This window comes from Lissotriton helveticus, chromosome 4_2 (genome assembly GCF_964261635.1).
Source record: "Lissotriton helveticus chromosome 4_2, aLisHel1.1, whole genome shotgun sequence".
NCBI classification, from domain to species: Eukaryota; Metazoa; Chordata; class Amphibia; order Caudata; family Salamandridae; genus Lissotriton; species Lissotriton helveticus.
In genome coordinates this window covers 137,392,732-137,412,866 of record NC_136064.1, presented here as the reverse complement: position 1 = coordinate 137,412,866, position 20,135 = coordinate 137,392,732, and the positions used below count along the sequence as shown (strand labels likewise).

At 54.2% G+C, this 20,135-nt stretch overlaps 1 protein-coding gene across 1 annotated transcript in view; it reads left to right on the top strand.

Annotated features, from left to right (window-relative positions):
• LOC144752264 (uncharacterized) overlaps positions 1-20,135 on the top strand; it is a 154,650-nt gene that overhangs the window by 116,218 nt on the left and 18,297 nt on the right. The window contains exon 6 of the mRNA XM_078640275.1: positions 15,088-15,489. Within this exon, the coding sequence (XP_078496401.1) occupies positions 15,088-15,489 (402 nt within the window). The remainder of the gene's footprint in view (positions 1-15,087; positions 15,490-20,135) is intronic.

Genomic DNA, 20,135 nt, shown 5'->3' with positions numbered 1-20,135 from the left:
AGCAACAGTTACAGCGCTTATAAACAACAGTACAGAATCAAGCGCTATAATAAGAATAAATACCACAATCCATGCAGGCACTCCAATCCACTCATATGCATTCCCACTTGCAGATTCTAAATTCCTGCATGCGTTTTACGGCCCTCTGATTCTGGGTAAGGCCCTTGGAGACTGACAGCCTCGTTCAGCCCCCAGCCTTTGAGGAATGCACTCTCATTTTCCATGGTCTCTAATCTGTGAGATATCTTTCTAAGCCCTAAGGCTCCTCTCCATCCGCGTTCTGCCAGCACGCTCCTACCCAATATTCCTCCACCACCACGTCCACCACCACCACCACCACCTAGTCCACCACCATGTCAACCTTCACATTCACCACCACGTCCACTACCACCACCACATCCACCACCAGGTCCACCATCTCTATCACAACATCCACCACCAACACTACCACATCCACCACCAAAACACGTCCACCACCACGTCCACCGCCGTGACCACCAACACATCCATCCACCACCACATCCACCACCACGTCCACCACCATGTCCACCATGTCCACCACCACGTCCACCACCAACACCATGTCCACCACCACGTCCGCCACCACCACCACGTCCACCATGTCCACCACCACCTCCACCACCATGTCCACCACCACGTCCACCATGTGCACCACCACGTCCACCACCATCACTTCCACCACCACAATGTCCACCACCACTTCCACCATCAACACATCCACCACCACATCTACCACCACCAAGTCCACCACCACAACCACCACCACGTTGACCATCACATCCACCATCATGTCCACCACCACCACCACCATGTCCAACACATCCATCACCACCAAGTCCACCACCACCATGTCCACCACCACAACCATGTCCACCACCACCACTTCCATCACCACCACTTCCACCACCACAACGTCCACCACCACGTCCACCACCACCACATCCACCACCACCACATCCACCACCACCATGTCCACAACCACGTTCACCACCATGTATACCACATCCACAACAACCACCACGACCACCACCACATCCACCACCACCACCACGTCCAACACCACCATGTCCACCACCACATCCACCACCACCACATCTCCCGCCACCCCACGTCCACCACCACATCCACCACCACGTCCACCACCATCACCACGTCCACCACCACGTCCATCACCATGTCCACCACATCCACCACCATGTCCACCACCACCACATCCAACATGTCCACCACCACCACCATGTCCACCACCACGTCCACCACCACATCCACCACCACCACATCCACCACATCCACCACGTCCACCACCATGTCTAACACCACCACCAGCAACACCACCACATCTACCGTCACCACATCCACTACCACTATGTCCACCACCAGGTCCACCACCAAGTACACGATCCACCATGTCCACCACCACCACATCCACCACCACCATGCCCACCACCACCATGTCCACCACCACCACAACATCCACCACCACCACCAATACCACCACATCTACTTTGTACTTTTTTGCCCTATTATGTTGCCTCTGTATTCCCTGCCCGCTCTACCCTCTGTTTTTTCCCCGCTGCTGCGTCCCCTGCAGCCTGCCCCCCTGAAGCGCCAATTCACCGCCCGCCTCCCAGCTGCTCCACAATCCCAACTCCCCTCATATGGCGGCCGCTGCACGGTGAGGAGAGTGACCCTTGACCCTGTCCTCAGGCAGGTCGCTTCCCACGTCGCACAGCACCACCTGTGTGTCACTGCCCGCTGCTGCCGATTTCTGTTGGTTCAAGGCCACTCTTGGCTTTAAGCTCTTGCACCCGCTCTGCCCCTTTTTCCCTTGCTAGCCCTGCCGGTTTGTGCTGCCTGCCTTTGTAATGTTTTGCTGTATCTCACCTCGTTTATTTCATTTTTGTACTTTTTTGCCCTATTATTGTGCCCTTGTTTTGCCTCACTCTACCTTCCGTTTTTTTCCCCGCCGCTGTCTCCCCTGTGCCCCCCCCGAAGCGCCCATTCGCCGAACCCGCCTCTCAGCTGCTCCTCCCAACTCCCCCCATATGGTGACCGCTGCGCGGTGAGGAGAGCGACCCTTGACCCTGTCCTCAGGCAGGTCGCTCCCCACGCCACACAGCACCACCTATGTGTCACTGCCCGCTGCTGCCGATTGCTGTTGGTTCGAGGCCACTCTTGGCCGTAAGCTCTTGCACTCACTTTGCCCCTTTTTCCCTTGCTAGCCCTGCTGGGTTGTGCTCCCTGCCTTTGTATTGTTTTGCTCTATCTCACCTCGTTTTTTTTCATTTTTGTACTTTTTTGCCCTTTTATTGTGCCCTTATTTTGCCTCTGTATTCCCATGCCCGCTCTACCCTCCATTTTTTTCCCGCCACTGCGTCCCCGCACCCCTGAAGCGCCCATTTGCTGCCCCGCTCCTGCCCACCAGCTGCTCCTCCCTCCCAACTCCCCTCATATGGTGGCCGCGTAGCTGGTGCACTGAAGGCGCGCCTAAGGCCAGCCTGTCTGCGCCCGTCCACACCTGGACCGTGCCAGACCCCATGGCCCCCGCAAACACCACAACTCCCATCACCGCTACAACGCCAGCAACCTCCATGTACTCAACACTGGACAATCACACACCTGCTTCCTGGCTGCCTCGAAGCGCACGCAAGGACCCTTCTCCTGCCGGAAAAGCAGCTTCACCAGCATCCGATCCACCAACCCACCGACCGCGAAAGAACGCAACCACCTCAGATGCATTCTTCTCAACACTCGCTCCGCCTGCAAACACACCATCAAACTTTGGGACCTACTCGACTCTACCTCCCCAGACATCGCCTTCCTGACGGAGACCTGTCTGAACCCCTCCTTAGCACCCGACATCACCATAGCCATCCTGGACGGCTACAAGATCACCCGGAGGGACCGCACCAATGGAACAGGAGGAGGAATCGCCTTCGTCCACAGGAACAACCTCAGAGTCACGACCAGCACTGACGACACCCTCAGCACCGCCGAACACCTGCACTTCCAGATCCACACCGATCCCAACACCACCCTCAGGGGAACCATCATCTACAGACCCTCTGGACCCTGACCACAGTTCAGCAAATCCTTCGCCGACCTCATCAACACACATGCCCTATCCTCCACAGACTACATCCTTCTCGGGAACCTGAACTTCCAACTCGAGAACTTCCACCTCGAGAACTCCACCACCCTGATCGACAACCTCGCAAACCTCAGACTCAGACAACTCGTCACAACACCCACTCACTCTGCTGGTTACAAGCTTGACGCCATGTTCTCCGCAAGCTCCCACGTCTCTGTCAACTACACCACCGAGCACCACTGGACCGACCATCGCTGAATCCACTTCACCTTCTGGAAGCCCACCATGCACCTCCGCACCCAGCAGATCCCCCGCCGCTGCTGGAGAAAATTCACCGAAGACCAGCTAACCACCACCCTCGCCCAGAGACCACCCACCGACTCCGACACCACCGCCCGCATCCTCAGACAATGGATCTACAACTGCACCAACACCATCACCCTGATCAAGAAACCCACCAACAGACACACCAGCAAAAAAGCCAGCTGGTTCACTGAAGACCTCCAGGCCTCCAAGCAAACCTGCCGTAAGCTCGAGAAGAAATGGCACCATGAGCAGACACTGGACAGCTACGAAGCCCTCAAGAACGCCTCCCACAGACACCATCTCCTCATCAGATCTGCCAAAAGGGCCTCCTTCAAAGACCGCCTAGAGAGAAATGCACACAATAGCAAAGAGCTGTTCAACATTATGATGGAACTCTCCAACCCCAGCTCCAACATCAACAACATCCCACCTTGACAAGACCTGTGCGACTCCCTTGCCACCTTCTTTCACCGTAAGATCGCAGACATCTACGACAGCTTCAATGCCACAACCACCCCAACAACCACTCAGACCGCCATCCACACGGCTACCATCTGCACCGATCCTCTGCTCTCCTGGACCAACATAACCGACGACGATACAATCAAAATCATGAACACCGTCCATTTCGGTTCACCGTCAGACCCATGGCCACACCATATCTTCAAAAAAACCAGCAGCACCATCAGACCCCACATCCGGAAAGCCATCAACATTTCCTTCAAGACAGAGACATTCCTGGAGAGCTGGAAGCATGTCGAGATCAATGCCCTGCTCAAAAAACCCAAGGCTGAACCCAAGGACCTCAAGAACTTCCGGCCCATCTCCCTGCTCATGTTCCTGGTGAAAGTCATCGAGAGGACTGTCAACAGACAACTGACCCGCTACCTCGAAGAGAACAACATCCTGGACCCGTCCCAGTCCAGGTACCGCAGCAACCACAGCACCGAAACTGCCCTCATCGCCACCATCGATCACATCAGGGCACTGCTGGATAACTGTGAAACCGCGACCCTCATCCTCCTGGACCTGTCAGCCGCCTTCGACACTGTCTGCCACCGCACCCTACGCACACGCCTCCACAACGCTGGGATCCGAGAAAAAGCTCTAGACTGGACCACCTCCTTTCTCTCCGGCAGAACCCAGAGCGTCTGTCTTATCCTTTCATCTCCGAAGCCACCGAGATCATCTGCGGCGTACCCCAGGTCTCATCCCTCAGCCCGACATTGTTCAACATCTACATGGCACCACTCGCACACGTCGCCCGACTGAACGACCTCAACATCATCTCCTACGCCAGTGGTTCCCAAACTTTTTTGACCCGCGGCTCCCTTGACCTATTGGTCATTGGCCGCGACTCCCCATTATGTTACTTTTTTTCAGCAGGTGGGGGATGTAAGCCCTGCCTATGGAGTACTTAACGTTTTCTCCCTGAAAATGACTGGGATGAAGCCAGTGGATGTAATATAACCATACAGCTTCCCTCTTGCCTGCAGGCCCAACAGTGCCAGAAGTGTGCACATTCACGGATGTTGGTGCTTCTATTAGATCATCACTGCGAGGGTGATTAAAGTACTCTGTGCGAGGTGTCAGAGTCAAAGTACACCTTTTAGTAGATGCTAATGGAGACCGCTTTGATTTCAAATACAAAGGAGAGATTCGCCATCAAACATTATACACAAATTGCAGACTTCTATCACTGGCTGACAGGGTGAGGGGCCAGGGACTCAGGCCAAAAGACAGATCTGTAGGTCAGAGATACCAACCCCAGGAGCAGGATGCAGGACCTGTGGTTTCTCACTACTCTGGATTAACCACTCTCTCTGCCCCAATGATAAACCTGGGGTGGACAGTATGAAAATTTCAGTGAGTGGCCAGGATTCTCATGAACCTTGAGATGTGACTGGGAGACAGCAGCATACATACGATATCAAAAACCAGTGGAGTTTAGGACCACAGTGTGAGGAGTCATACAGGAGTTAAGCACAACTCGTGATAGCATGGAGTCTGGAGAAGCACCAGAGACAGGTGGCAGTGGATCGAGAGTGAAGTGCCACCACCACAGTTAGGGGGAAATAGTCACAATGGTTTAAGAAGAGGTATAAGTGTGAGAGGATAGTAATAAGGAGTGTGGGGGGAGCAGAACTCTGGGGATTCCATACTGCAGACTAGTGAATGATGATATGAATGAATGAAGGACAGATAGATGCCAACTAAGCAATCATCACAAACTACTGCCAGTGTGTTCTCAGTTAGCCCTGGCAGCGCCAGTCGGTGACCTAGCACATGCGGTGAGATGCAGTCAAAGTGGTCAACCAATGCAGAGAACCATGGTTAGAATACTGTTCTGGTCATTCTACAGCTGCAGATCACACACAATACATAGGATGCAGAAATAGAGCTCTTGGTGAGCCTGAAGCCAGCCTGAGGATCATCAATTTAATTGACAGATTGCCCAAATGATTGCAACTGTGATGTCACCACTTCCTGTAACAGTTTTATAATATAACGACCATTTGAAATTGGCCTAAATTGTCAATATATCCTTGAGGTCTAACAAGGTGGGTGCACTTTGTATAGATTCACATCACAATTAAGTTGCACACAGCATTTCACAGAAGCTTCAAACAGGGTGCGGAAGTGCTAGGCGCTTCATGCTCCCTCTTGGATGTGAGTGCCCCCTCTCTCCTCTCATGTCCCTTTTGATTCCCCAATACTTGTTTTTAGGCCAAACAAGAGGTAAAAGTGAAGTAAGAAGCATGCAAATAAAAGATGATCCCCTGAACTCCTGAGTTTATCACAAGCTTCATAACGTCATGACATGCGCGGAGAGCGTTGTAACGAAAAGAGGAGTCCTTTGATTTCAGAGCCCAGCATGTCGCCTCATTCCTTCTTCTCTCTGCTTTGGTGTCCCTCCACAGCCCCGGTCACACGGATGGTAAAAAGGAAGGAACGCACCTGCAGAATCTGTGTGTCAGATGACGTCTTTTGCAAAGTAGTGACATCATTAGAACGGGAATATTTTGATTTTTTTTCATCAATTGTTAAGTTAAAAATAGGGACAGCTGAGAATGGACTCAAAATAACTTGATCAATGCAAAGTGAAACCTCTGAACATACATTTGAATAAATAGCAAACACACACAGAAAATCGATAATGGTAGCCTTTCTGTTCTTTGAAATGATTATGGGCACAGGTAAATGTCAGACTATATTAATTGTCACAGTGTTGGCCCCATTTTGCCCAAGTCTTTTTCACAATTTATTTATTTATAAATCTTATAAAGCGCACTGTCGCCTATCCGACTGTAGATCATTTAAGGTACGTTTGGCTGGTGGGCTGGGAACACATTCTATGTTAGGATTTCTAGATACATACATTTTAAAAAGAATAGTTTTTTTCCTATATTTACACACAACAAGAAACCCTCTGCAAGACCCTCCTTCACTAAAGACTTGCTTGCTGGTTCAGTGCCCGCCCTTTTTAGAATCCACCAACCGCACTAGACTTTGGCAGGACTGGAATTAAACCCTTATTGTCAGCAACTGTCAAGCTCAATACAGATGATATTGAAGGATTGGTGATCAACATTAGGAACAATCCCAGCAACCCTTGGAGTTTACTGCGGATTTTTCCAGCTCATGTCTGCGGCAATGAAAACGTGGGCTTTGCTCCTAGTCACCTCTTGCCGTGCAAGCCAGATCGGTGCTTCAATCAGATCAGTGGAGTCTCACAGAAACATCTTACTCTTCTCACCCAGAGAATCAGGATTCAAAGTTTTCCTGGGTTATTGCCATTTCTCACCCCTTCTTTGGACCTACTACTATACCTGAACTACCACTTTGCCCTCTGGAAAGTACACACTCACACATTGCAGACCAAGGTTCTACACCTCAGCCACCTAACATGGACAAACTAAGCTCCAAGTCATCAGATGACCATTACAAGCATGGCTTCCAGCAGATGGGTGTAGAATAGAGCTGCACAATGTAGAAAATGGCAAACTTTCCAAAAGCTATGCCAACTAATGCCTAGTCGTCTCAGAGCTCACGGGGTACAATTAAGTTGTCCCGGGGTACAATAAAGTTGAATTTACTTTGACTTCAAAGACTGTCAGGAAGCCCGGGCTGGTTCGATTAGTGTGAGAAATATCACACAGCAGGTTGGGAGGGTGGTCCCTACCTACAGGGTTAGTTACAGCGGTGAACTTTAAAGAAAACTTAATCCAAAAAGGCAGGAGGAATCAGAGCGGATGTGACCGTCAGAAGATGATAGTGTGGTCACCAGCACCCCCGTGTGGTTGTTGGGAGAATGGGCTGCTATGGTAAAAACATGATGTTAATGTAATGCAATTATATCATTTTTGCGCATCTGTTTGCGGCGCCCCTGGCTAGTTCTGACAGCGCACCGGGGTGCCGCGGTGCACACATTGGGAACCACTGTCCTACACCAACGACACCCAGCTGATCTTCTCCCTTCCCAAGGACCCCCTCACCACCAAAACCAATCTCCACAAAGGAGATGAAAACCATCGCCGGGTGGATGAAGAACAGCCGACTGAAGCTAAACTCGGACAAGACGGAAGTCCTCATCCTCGGATCCACCACCTCGGCCGGGGACAACTCCTGGTGGGCGACCGCACTGGGAACAGCTCCAACACCCACCGACCACACACGCAACCTGGGATTCATCCTCAACTCTACTCTCTCCATGACAAAATAGGTCAACGCTGTCTCGTCTTCCTGTTTCAACACCCTCCGCATGCTCCGCTGGATCTAAGGTGGATCCCCACAGAAACAAGAAGAACAGTCCCCTAGGTCATCGTCAGCAGCAGGCTGGACTACGGAAATGCCCTTTAAGCTGGAGCCTCAGTCAAACTCCTGAAATGACTTCAACGCATTCAAAACGCCTCTGCACATCAGATCCACGACATCCCTCGCTGCAGCCACATCACACCCTACCTGAGAGACCTGCACTGGCTCCTTGTCAACAAGAGGATCACCTTCAAGATCCTCACCCATGCACACAAAGCACTCCACAACACCGTACCAGCATACCTCAACAGACGACTCAGCTTCTACACCCCCAACGGCCAGCTCTGCTCTGCCGACCTTGCCCTCGCCACAGTCCCCCGCATCCTAAGAGTGACCTCTGGTGGCAGAGCGTTCTCCCACCTTGCCGCCATAACCTGGAATACCCTCCCCATCCTTCTACGGCAGACCCAGGACCTGCTAACCTTCAGAAGACTCATCAAGACCTGGCTATTCGAGCAGTGGCAGCATCCCCCCACCCCCCAGCGCCTTGCGACCCTCATGGGTGAGTAGAGTGCTTTGCAAATGTTCTGGTTGATTGATTGACATATCACCACAGCCACCACCAGCACGTCCACCACCACATCCACCACCACATCCACCACCACCACATCCTCCACCACCACCACATCCTCCACCATGTCCTCCACCACCACCACATCCAACACCACGTCTACTACCACCATATCCACCACATCCACCACCACCAACACCACCACGATGTCCACCACCATGTCTACTACCACCATTTCCACCGCCACCATGTCCACAACATCCACCACCACCAATACCACCACGTCCACCAACCACCACGTCCACCACCACCATGTCCACCACCACATGTCTACCACCACCATGTCCACCACCACGTCCTCCACCACCACCGTGTCCACCACCACCATGTCCACCACCACATCCACAACCACCAACACCGATCCCACCATGTCCACCACACCACATCCACCACCACATCCACCACCACCATGTCCACCACCACCATGGCCACAACCACCACCACCAATACCATGTCCACCACCACCACATCCACCACCATGTCTACCACCACATCCACCAGCACATCCACCACCACGTCCACCACCTCCACCACCACTACCACGTCCTCTACCACAACCACATCCTCCACCACCACCACATTCTCCACCACATCCACCACCACCATGCCCACCACCACCATGTGCACCACCACCATGTCCACAACCACCACCACCACCAATACCACCACATCACCACCACCACGTTCACCACCACGTCCACCAGCATGTCCACCACCACATGCACCACCACATCCACCACCACCATGTCCACCACCATGTCATCCACTGCCACCACATCCTCCACCACATCCACCACCACATCCACCACGTCAACATCCACCACCACCACATCCACCACCACCACATCCACCACCATGTCCACAACCACCACCACCATGTCCACCACCACCACCACATCCACCACCATGTCTACTACTATGTCCGCCACCACCACATCCACCACCACCATGTCCACCACCACCACCACGTCCACCACCACCACCACCACCACCATGTCCACCACCACCACCACATCCACCACCACGTCCACCACCACCACATCCACCATGTCCACCACCACCACGTCCACCACCACCACATCCACCACCACGTCCACCACCACATCCACCACCACCACATCCACTACCACCACCACATCCACCACCAACACATCCACTAACACCATGTCCTCCACACCAACAAGTCCACCACATCTACCACCACATCCAACACCACCACCATGTCTACTACCATGTCCGCCACCAACACCATGTCCACCACCACCAAGTCCACCACCACCACATCCACCACCACCACATCTATCACCACCACACATGACAGATAAGTGTCACTGGAGGGCAGTGGTAATAGCAGTGTCAACCTCATTAGTACATGGGACATTTAAGGATACATTAGGTGCGAGAAGACAGGAATAGGGGCTGGAATTATTACACCAAACCCAAGATACATTTTGAAGAGGCGCAATGTCACAGGGGCTCCTGTAAAAGCACTCACAGCATCTCTACCTCACAGTGGCATACCTGCACGAGCCACTCACTCAAAACAAGCATTGGCATAGCCAATAGGTCTCCCCTTTGGGACCTTATTAGTGTTTAGCCATGCAACACTTGATGCTTTGCACCAAGGATATTGTGCTGGATAACTAAACACTTATAAGGTCCCAAAGGCGAGACTGTTGGAAATGGGATCCCCGGCTGGCCAGGGCTTTCGCCAAAGTCAGTCAGAGACCACCACTCCCAAGTCAGGGCAAGGGAGTTACACGCCAAGATAACCCCTACTCACCCTCTAGGTAACGTGGCGCGAGCAGCAAGGCTAAACTTGGAGGCGATGTAAGTTAAGTATTTGCGCACGCACCCCAGCAACAACCAAAGGCCCACCACAAAGGAAACTCCACACAAGGTTATATAAAAATAGCCTTTGTATTACACCAAAACACATTAGATAAAACACACACTTTACAATGTGCCAGAGGCACGGGCAGAATTTACAAGGGATATGTACAAGACAGGGCCACCTGGACCACTGTCAGGAATCAGACGTAGCACTGTCAGAAATAGCACTTAGTACATAGAATATAGCACAAAATAGCACAACCAGTAATCACTGGTAACCAGGACCTCACTAGCACCACCTGCACTAGGGAGAAAACAACCACCTACACATCACAATACCTGTGGGGGTGGAAGCACATAACACATGATGCAATGCATAACATTCATTCAGAGGTGTAAGGGAGGAAAACACATGATGCATCACAATACATTCAGAGGTGTAAAAACAATAATAATTGCGCCAATCTCACAAGTCACCACCTGTGACTGTCCATGTGTCCCAATGTCAGGGTCCTAAACGTGGCAGCTGCCCACGAAGTGCTGGGCAGCTGGAGATGAGGATGGGGCCAACGTGGGAACCTGAGCCTCTCTGGGCTCGTGAAACAAATGGCCCCTGAGCCTCTCTGGGCTCCTGCAACAATGGGGGCGCCTGAGCCCCTCGTGGGCTCTCAAAAATGCCCCCTTGAGCCTTTTAGGCTCAACACAAGTGCGCTGTCTCTAGAGCCTCGCAGGCTCTTCGAACCAACAATGCCTACACGAGCCTCTCTGGGCCCGTCACTAGCGTTGGAGTCCCTCCCGGGGGACTCGAAATGGCATTTGGGCCCCTGAGCCTCTCAGGGCTCACCAACAAATGGGCCCTCAGGTCGTTGGAGCGGCCCTCTGCCAACCGGGGCCGCTCAGAAACAAAAGGAAACTGCCCCTGAGGTCGCGGTAATGAGAGGGGGCGGGGCGGACACCGGCAATGTGTCCCGACGCCCCCCTCTCCTTTCCAAGGCACCAGCACTCACCGGGTTCTGGCGCTGCAGCTCTCCTCTCTCTCCTGCACTCCTCCGCGTGCAGCGCGGGGCTCTCCTTCCGGCACCGGAGCCCCGGCAGGCAACAGCTTCCGCCTGCCTCTCTCCTGTCCCCGGCCTGCCTGACTCCCAGGTCGCGGCTGCGGGGCGGGACTTCCGGTCGCTTCCCCCGGGGCCGCGCTGTGATTGGCCGACGGGCCCTGCACTTCCGGGTTGTCGCGGGCAGCGCGGCGGCCCGTTCCAAACACTCGTAGGCGGGGGATGAGTTTACCGAGGAGTGGGCTCCCTCGAGGTAAACTTAAAATATAGCGGCAAGGTCCCTGGCAGGGTGGGCACCTGCCAGGGGGCAAATTAACCAAAATAAGCGAGGTGGGCACTCGCTAGGCAGGCAAAGCGCTCCTCAGCGCTAAAAGGCAATTTACAGCGCTCCCTGCGCTAAATGCCAAATACAGCGCTCTCAAGCGCTAGAACAAAATCAAGCGCTCCCAAGCGCTAGAGGACCAACATAGAGCGCTCCCAGGCGCTATAAGTAAAATAAAGGTCCCAGGTGCCCTCAGCAAGCAGGGCAGAGTCCCAGCAGTCTTTGGGCAGGCAGGGGGGACAAGGCTGGGCCCAGAGCCAGCACACTGGGTCTCCAGGCAGGGAGACACCCCAAGTGGCGGTCCTCTGGCCCAGCAGCAGCAACAGCCCCCTCAGGATCCTGGAAGAGAACAACTTCAGTGGGGACACAGCCCCATTTTTATACAGTGCATTCCTTTGTCTGAGGGTGCAGAGTGGGGGCGGAACCAGTCGCAGCTGGTTCTTGAGTACTCTGTTTACCTCAACCACCCTCTCTATTCACTGGCAGGGCTTGGGTCATTAGACACACCACAGGGGGGCGGAGCCAGCATTGTGTGGGGAAAACCCAGCCCATCCAGGACACAGGTACACTCCTCCCACACATTACTCATGCAGATCTCCCACTCACCACCGGGCAGACCCATCCAGACTTCCTGGAGCCTGGCATGCCAGCCAGCTCCAGCCAATCACACGCCAGCACCCTCACAGCACACGTACAGCCATGTCTAGAAATGGCGCTTCGCTACTAGACACATACATGCTGCATACACCATCTCGCAGCATTCACTCTCACGAGTTCACACATACCAGACTCAAGCCTGTACACCCCACGCATCAGGAACTACCAGGGACACATACATTCCCCATGCATTCCTATGGGCGGGCAGGCCTAGCTCAGCACATGCACTCAGAGTGCGCACGCACTTTCCACTGGGACACAGTGAAAGTGCGCACAATCCAAAAATCACCATCTCCAGGTCACCATTTAAAGCAAAAAGTCTAGGGGTGAACCTGCCCTAAGGGCCAAAGTCCAACAGAGACCTATTGGCTATGCCAATGCTTGTTGTTACTATGGGATGTCAGATTAACGTTAAAACCACCCTGTGAGCAGGAGTAATCAGTCAAGGCAGTAGGTGATAGGGGCTTTGATTCCATGTGGACACTCAACTAACCAATGGTTCAGGGATATAGCATAGCCCAAAGTTTCCTGGCACTAGTCACTTCCTTGATGCTGACGGGTGCAGACAGGCTTGTCTTTGGCGTGCCATCAGGGCGCTGGTGGCACGTCCGCATCGCATGGTACTTTAAATACAGCTGGCCCAAGAGTGCGCAATAACCAAAATGGTGGCTCTAGCAGTCCCATACAAGGCAAAATGGCCACAGTGATACTCAATATGCAATTTTTTTTTTAACTGCTCCCTCCTCACTTGAAGTTTGCCTTTGTGCAATTCCCGCAATTGTGCAACAAAGCAAATCTGTCCAATTGTCACAAGTTTTTAAAAGCAGTAAAATCAAATAAAAACAGTTAAGTAGAGTTTGGTAGAGTGAAGAGTTATAGAGTGGAGCAGAGTGTCATAGAGGGGAGTGGCATAGAGTGGTGTGGCGTATAGTGCAGTGGTGTACAGTGTCATGTTATGGAGTGTTGTATTGTAGAGTATTGTGTCGTACAGTGTCATGGTGTTGAGTGTATTTGCATAGAGTGGAGTGGTGTAGAGTGGAGTGTTGTACTGTGAAGTGGCGTACAGTGGTGTCAATTGGCGTAAAGTGGAACAGCATAGAATAGAGTAGTATAGAGTGGACGTGTAGTGCTGAGTGGTGTAGTGAGGAGTGGTGTAGTGAGGAGGGGCGGAGAGATGAGTGGCATGGAGAGGAGGGACGGAGAGATGAGTGGCATAGAGTGGAGGGGCGGAGAGCTGTGTGATGTAGAGAGGAGGGGCGGAGAGCTGTGTGGTGTAGAGAGGAGGGGCAGAGAGCTGAGTGGCATAGAGGAGTGGCACGTGGTCAAGTTGAGAGTAGTCGAGTCACGTGGAGTGGAATAGTGTATACTGAAGTAGAGTAGTGTGGAATAAAGCAGAGTGGCATAGAGTGGAGTGGCGTGGAGTGAACAAGTGGAGAGTGGAGTGGCATAGAGTAGGGTGGCATAGGGTAGAGTAGAGATGATTCAAGACACATAGAGTTGAATGGGGAACAGTGTCGTGGAGTGAAGAAGTGTAGAGTAAAGTGCGGCGTAGTAAAATGGCATGGAGTGGAGTGATGTGTTGTACAGTAGAGTGGAGTGCCATGCCCTAGAGCGGCAAGTCATACGGTGTGTTACCGTGGTGCGGCGTAGAGTGGAGAGTCGTAGAGTGGAGGGCTATAGAGTGCAAAAGGGTAGAGTGTAGTGACTTAGAGTGGAGTGGTGTAGAGTGGCAAGTCGTACCGTGTCGTACAGTGTGTTAAAGTGGTGGGGCGTAGAGTGGAGAGGCATAGAGTTGAGTGGCATACAGTTGAATGGCGTAGAGTAGAGTAGAGTGGAGTGGCATGGAATAGAGAAGTGTAGAGTGAAGTGGGGTTCAATTAAATGGCATGGAGAGAAGTGATTTGTTGTACAGTAGAGTGGAGTGTCATGTCATGGAGTGGCAAGTCGTACAGTGTGTAACAGTGGTGGGGCGTAGAGTGGAGAGTCGTAGAGTGGAGTGCCATAGAGTGGAACAGTGCAGAGAGTAGCGACTTAGAGTTGAGTGGTGTAGAGTCGAGTGACATACAGTGGAAAAAACTTGAATTGTTTGTGTTTTAGAAAGGTCCCCTTCCAGGACAAAACCTAATCTTAAAAGTATTCACAAACCCTTGCACAATGGTGCGCGATGGTGCATGGCAGACTAAAGTGCACCAGTGCGGGAGCCACAAAAACCGAGCCATATCTTAGTAAATATGGCGCTGTTCTGCTCCCTCCGTTTTATGCCGCTGTGTTGTGCCATATTTTGGTACATTTCCTCTTTGTCTTGATTTGCATGTACTACTGTATGATTGAAGGAAAGGTAGGTGTCCCACTCATCTCCACGCTCCGCCTCCTCCTTCTCATCCCTCTAATGATGCCGTTTCTTCCTTTCTCTCCACAGTGGCCTGGCTGCTCTCCTTTCTGTCCCTCTCTGGCTCTTCAGCATCAGTTTCTCGTCTGGCTGCAACGGAAGGACTTGGAGGGGCTCCTGTCAACCTGAGTGACTGGAGCTTTGTCTATCTGAAGAGCTCACCTGGAGGAGAAGAGAAGCTGCTGCCAGTGCCAGAGGACCCCCTGCACTCTGGCCAAACCAAAGAGGACAAGCGTCCCTGGGATAAACCCCCCACTGACCCAGCACAGGAGGAGCCTCCCTGGGATGAACCCCCCACTGACCCAGCACAGGAGGAGCCTCCCTGGGATGAACCCCCCACTGACCCAGCACAGGAGGAGCAGACATGTGAAGCGGGAGAGGAGCTTTCCAGGAGAGAGCCTGCGCCTCAGCAGGAAGAGAGCCCGCACACAGGTAAACGTCCTCCGCACTACATGCACTGTAGTGGCTTGAAGTACCCTAGAAGTCTCAGGAGATTCCCCCTAGTGAAGGGTCTCTCCCTCTCTCCTCCCTCCTCTCTTTATTACACTGTAGCCGATAAGGAGCTCTATCTGAATCATTATATTGAAGGAACATGTAGTAAGATTGTGTGCCTATGTTGAGATTATGTGAGAGGTTTGTGAGACCTGGGGTCCACGGGCATTCACAGTTTACTGGGTTTCACTTGGGCCATATTTACAAGTTTTGTGGTGCAGAGCAGCACAGAAAGTCATCTTGCTGTGCTGCCCTTCACCACAGGGAAAGGGCATGAATGCACTGTATTTATCCAATGCAGCACATTGCTGTCCTTTTCCCTCGCACTGGTGCCATTTTGCCAGTCTAGCACCAATGCAGGGTGCAAGGGTGCTTGTGTTGTAGGCAGGAATGGTTTTGTGCAGGAAGGGACACCTTCCTGGACAAAAACAGCCAGTGGAGGCTTTTCCTTTTTCCAGAATGCAGCACACAGAGACAGAGGAAGTAACAAGGAAAAAAAATACATTTCTCCTCATTACACTTCTCCTGGGAAGGCGTATATTTTAGGTGCATTCTCAGGTTTCCCACGCTTGGTAAATCTAGGAATGCTACAAAAACCATGGGAATTGCGTAGGAACACCCCTTGTAACGCCCATGGAACGCTTCCCTAAGGCAAAGTAATACAACACAATGATGTACGCTGTATCACGTTACTCCATATTTTTTAAGACATTCAAATCCACGCACAGTGGCTGTGCGCGGTTCCATCAATGTGACTTCGAGGTTTGCGTCACGCATGTACCATGCTGCGTGGTGCAAGCGTGACTCTCTCATAAATATGCCCCTTGGAGTTTGTCACCACTGTTGTACAAGGGCCACAAAGCTGGATACGTTCTGCACCCCCTTTAGCACTTGACTATCTTAGGTTAGGGAGACAGAGCGGTCCAGGGTTACTCCAGGGGGTGGGGGGGGTTAGACAGGTTAGGGAGACAGAGCAGTCCAGGGTTACTCCAGGGGGTGGGGCGGGTTAGACAGGTTAGGGAGACAGAGCGGTCCAGGGTTACTCCAGGGAGGGGCGGGTTAGACAGGTTAGGGAGACAGAGCGGTCCAGGGTTACTCCAGGGGGTGGGGAGGGTTAGACAGGTTAGGGAGACAGAGCGGTCCAGGGTTACTCCAGGGGGTGGGGCGGGTTAGACAGGTTAGGGAGACAGAGCGGTCCAGGGTTACTCCAGGGGGTGGGGGGGGTTAGACAGGTTAGGGAGACAGAGCAGTCCAGGGTTACTCCAGGGGGTGGGGTGGGTTAGACAGGTTAGGGAGACGGAGCGGTCCAGGGTTACTCCAGGGAGGGGCGGGTTAGACAGGTTAGGGAGACAGAGCGGTCCGGGGTTACTCCAGGGGGTGGGGCGGGTTAGACAGGTTAGGGAGACAGAGCGGTCCAGGATTACTCCAGGGGGTGGGGCGGGTTAGACAGGTTAGGGAGACAGTGCAGCCCAGGGTTACTCCAGGGGGTGGGGTGGGTTAGACAAGTTAGGGAGACGGAGCGGTCCAGGGTTACTCCAGGGGGTGGGGCGGGTTAGACAGGTTAGGGAGACAGAGCGGTCCAGGGTTACTCCAGGGAGGGGCGGGTTAGACAGGTTAGGGAGACAGAGCGGTCCAGGGTTACTCCAGGGGGTGGGGAGGGTTAGACAGGTTAGGGAGACAGAGCGGTCCAGGGTTACTCCAGGGAGGGGCGGGTTAGACAGGTTAGGGAGACAGAGCGGTCCAGGGTTACTCCAGGGTGGGGCGGGTTAGACAAGTTAGGGAGACAGAGCGGTCCAGGGTTACTCCAGGGAGGGGCGGGTTAGACAGGTTAGGGAGACAGAGCGGTCCAGGGTTACTCCAGGGGGTGGGGAGGGTTAGACAGGTTAGGGAGACAGAGCGGTCCAGGGTTACTCCAGGGAGGGGCGGGTTAGACAGGTTAGGGAGACAGAGCGGTCCAGGGTTACTCCAGGGAGGGGCGGGTTAGACAGGTTAGGGAGACAGAGCGGTCCAGGGTTACTCCAGGGGGTGGGGAGGGTTAGACAAGTTAGGGAGACAGAGCAGTCCAGGGTTACTCCAGGGGGTGGGGCGGGTTAGACAGGTTAGGGAGACAGAGCGGTCCAGGGTTACTCCAGGGGGTGGGGCGGGTTAGACAGGTTAGGGAGACAGAGCGGTCCAGGGTTACTCCAGGGGGTGGGGGGGGTTAGACAGGTTAGGGAGACAGAGCGGTCCAGGGTTACTCCAGGGAGGGGCGGGTTAGACAGGTTAGGGAGACAGAGCGGTCCAGGGTTACTCCAGGGGGTGGGGCGGGTTAGACAGGTTAGGGAGACAGAGCGGTCCAGGGTTACTCCAGGGAGGGGCGGGTTAGACAGGTTAGGGAGACAGAGCAGTCCAGGGTTACTCCAGGGGGTGGGGCGGGTTAGACAGGTTAGGGAGACAGAGCGGTCCAGGGTTACTCCAGGGGGTGGGGCGGGTTAGACAGGTTAGGGAGACAGAGCAGTCCAGGGTTACTCCAGGGGGTGGGGCGGGTTAGACAGGTTAGGGAGACAGAGCGGTCCAGGGTTACTCCAGGGGGTGGGGCGGGTTAGACAGGTTAGGGAGACAGAGCAGTCCAGGATTACTCCAGGGGGTGGGGCGGGTTAGACAGGTTAGGGAGACAGAGCGGTCCAGGGTTACTCCAGGGGGTGGGGCGGGTTAGACAGGTTAGGGAGACAGAGCGGTCCAGGGTTACTCCAGGGAGGGGTGGGTTAGACAGGTTAGGGAGACAGAGCGGTCCAGGGTTACTCCAGGGGGTGGGGCGGGTTAGACAGGTTAGGGAGACAGAGCGGTCCAGGGTTACTCCAGGGGGTGGGGTGGGTTAGACAGGTTAGGGAGACAGAGCAGTCCAGGGTTACTCCAGGGGGTGGGGCGGGTTAGACAGGTTAGGGAGACAGAGCGGTCCAGGGTTACTCCAGGGGGTGGGGCGGGTTAGACAGGTTAGGGAGACAGAGCAGTCCAGGGTTACTCCAGGGGGTGGGGCGGGTTAGACAGGTTAGGGAGACAGAGCGGTCCAGGGTTACTCCAGGGGGTGGGGCCGGTTAGACAGGTTAGGGAGACAGAGCGGTCCAGGGTTACTCCAGGGGGTGGGGCGGGTTAGACAGGTTAGGGAGACAGAGCGGTCCAGGGTTACTCCAGGTGGGGCGGGTTAGACAGGTTAGGGAGACAGAGCAGTCGCGGGTTACTCCAGGGAGGGGTGGGTTAGACAGGTTAGGGAGACAGAGCGGTCCAGGGTTACTCCAGGGAGGGGCGGGTTAGACAGGTTAGGGAGACAGAGCGTTCCAGGGTTACTCCAGGGGGTGGGGCGGGTTAGACAGGTTAGGGAGACAGAGCGGTCCAGGGTTACTCCAGGGGGTGGGGCGGGTTAGACAGGTTAGGGAGACAGAGCAGTCCAGGGTTACTCCAGGGGGTGGGGCGGGTTAGACAGGTTAGGGAGACAGAGCGGTCCAGGGTTACTCCAGGGGGTGGGGCGGGTTAGACAGGTTAGGGAGACAGAGCGGTCCAGGGTTACTCCAGGTGGGGCGGGTTAGACAGGTTAGGGAGACAGAGCAGTCGCGGGTTACTCCAGGGAGGGGTGGGTTAGACAGGTTAGGGAGACAGAGCGGTCCAGGGTTACTCCAGGGTGGGGCGGGTTAGACAGGTTAGGGAGACAGAGCGGTCCAGGGTTACTCCAGGGTGGGGCGGGTTAGACAGGTTAGGGAGACAGAGCGGTCCAGGGTTACTCCAGGGGGTGGGGCGGGTTAGAGAGGTTAGGGAGACAGAGCGGTCCAGGGTTACTCCAGGGAGGGGCGGGTTAGACAGGTTAGGGAGACAGAGCAGTCCAGGGTTACTCCAGGGGGTGGGGCGGGTTAGACAGGTTAGGGAGACAGAGCGGTCCAGGGTTACTCCAGGGGGTGGGGCGGGTTAGACAGGTTAGGGAGACAGAGCAGTCCAGGGTTACTCCAGGGGGTGGGGCGGGTTAGACAGGTTAGGGAGACAGAGCGGTCCAGGGTTACTCCAGGGGGTGGGGCGGGTTAGACAGGTTAGGGAGACAGAGCAGTCCAGGGTTACTCCAGGGGGTGGGGCGGGTTAGACAGGTTAGGGAGACAGAGCGGTCCAGGGTTACTCCAGGGGGTGGGGCGGGTTAGACAGGTTAGGGAGACAGAGCGGTCCAGGGTTACTCCAGGGAGGGGTGGGTTAGACAGGTTAGGGAGACAGAGCGGTCCAGGGTTACTCCAGGGGGTGGGGCGGGTTAGACAGGTTAGGGAGACAGAGCGGTCCAGGGTTACTCCAGGGGGTGGGGCGGGTTAGACAGGTTAGGGAGACAGAGCAGTCCAGGGTTACTCCAGGGGGTGGGGCGGGTTAGACAGGTTAGGGAGACAGAGCGGTCCAGGGTTACTCCAGGGGGTGGGGCGGGTTAGACAGGTTAGGGAGACAGAGCAGTCCAGGGTTACTCCAGGGGGTGGGGCGGGTTAGACAGGTTAGGGAGACAGAGCGGTCCAGGGTTACTCCAGGGGGTGGGGCGGGTTAGACAGGTTAGGGAGACAGAGCGGTCCAGGGTTACTCCAGGTGGG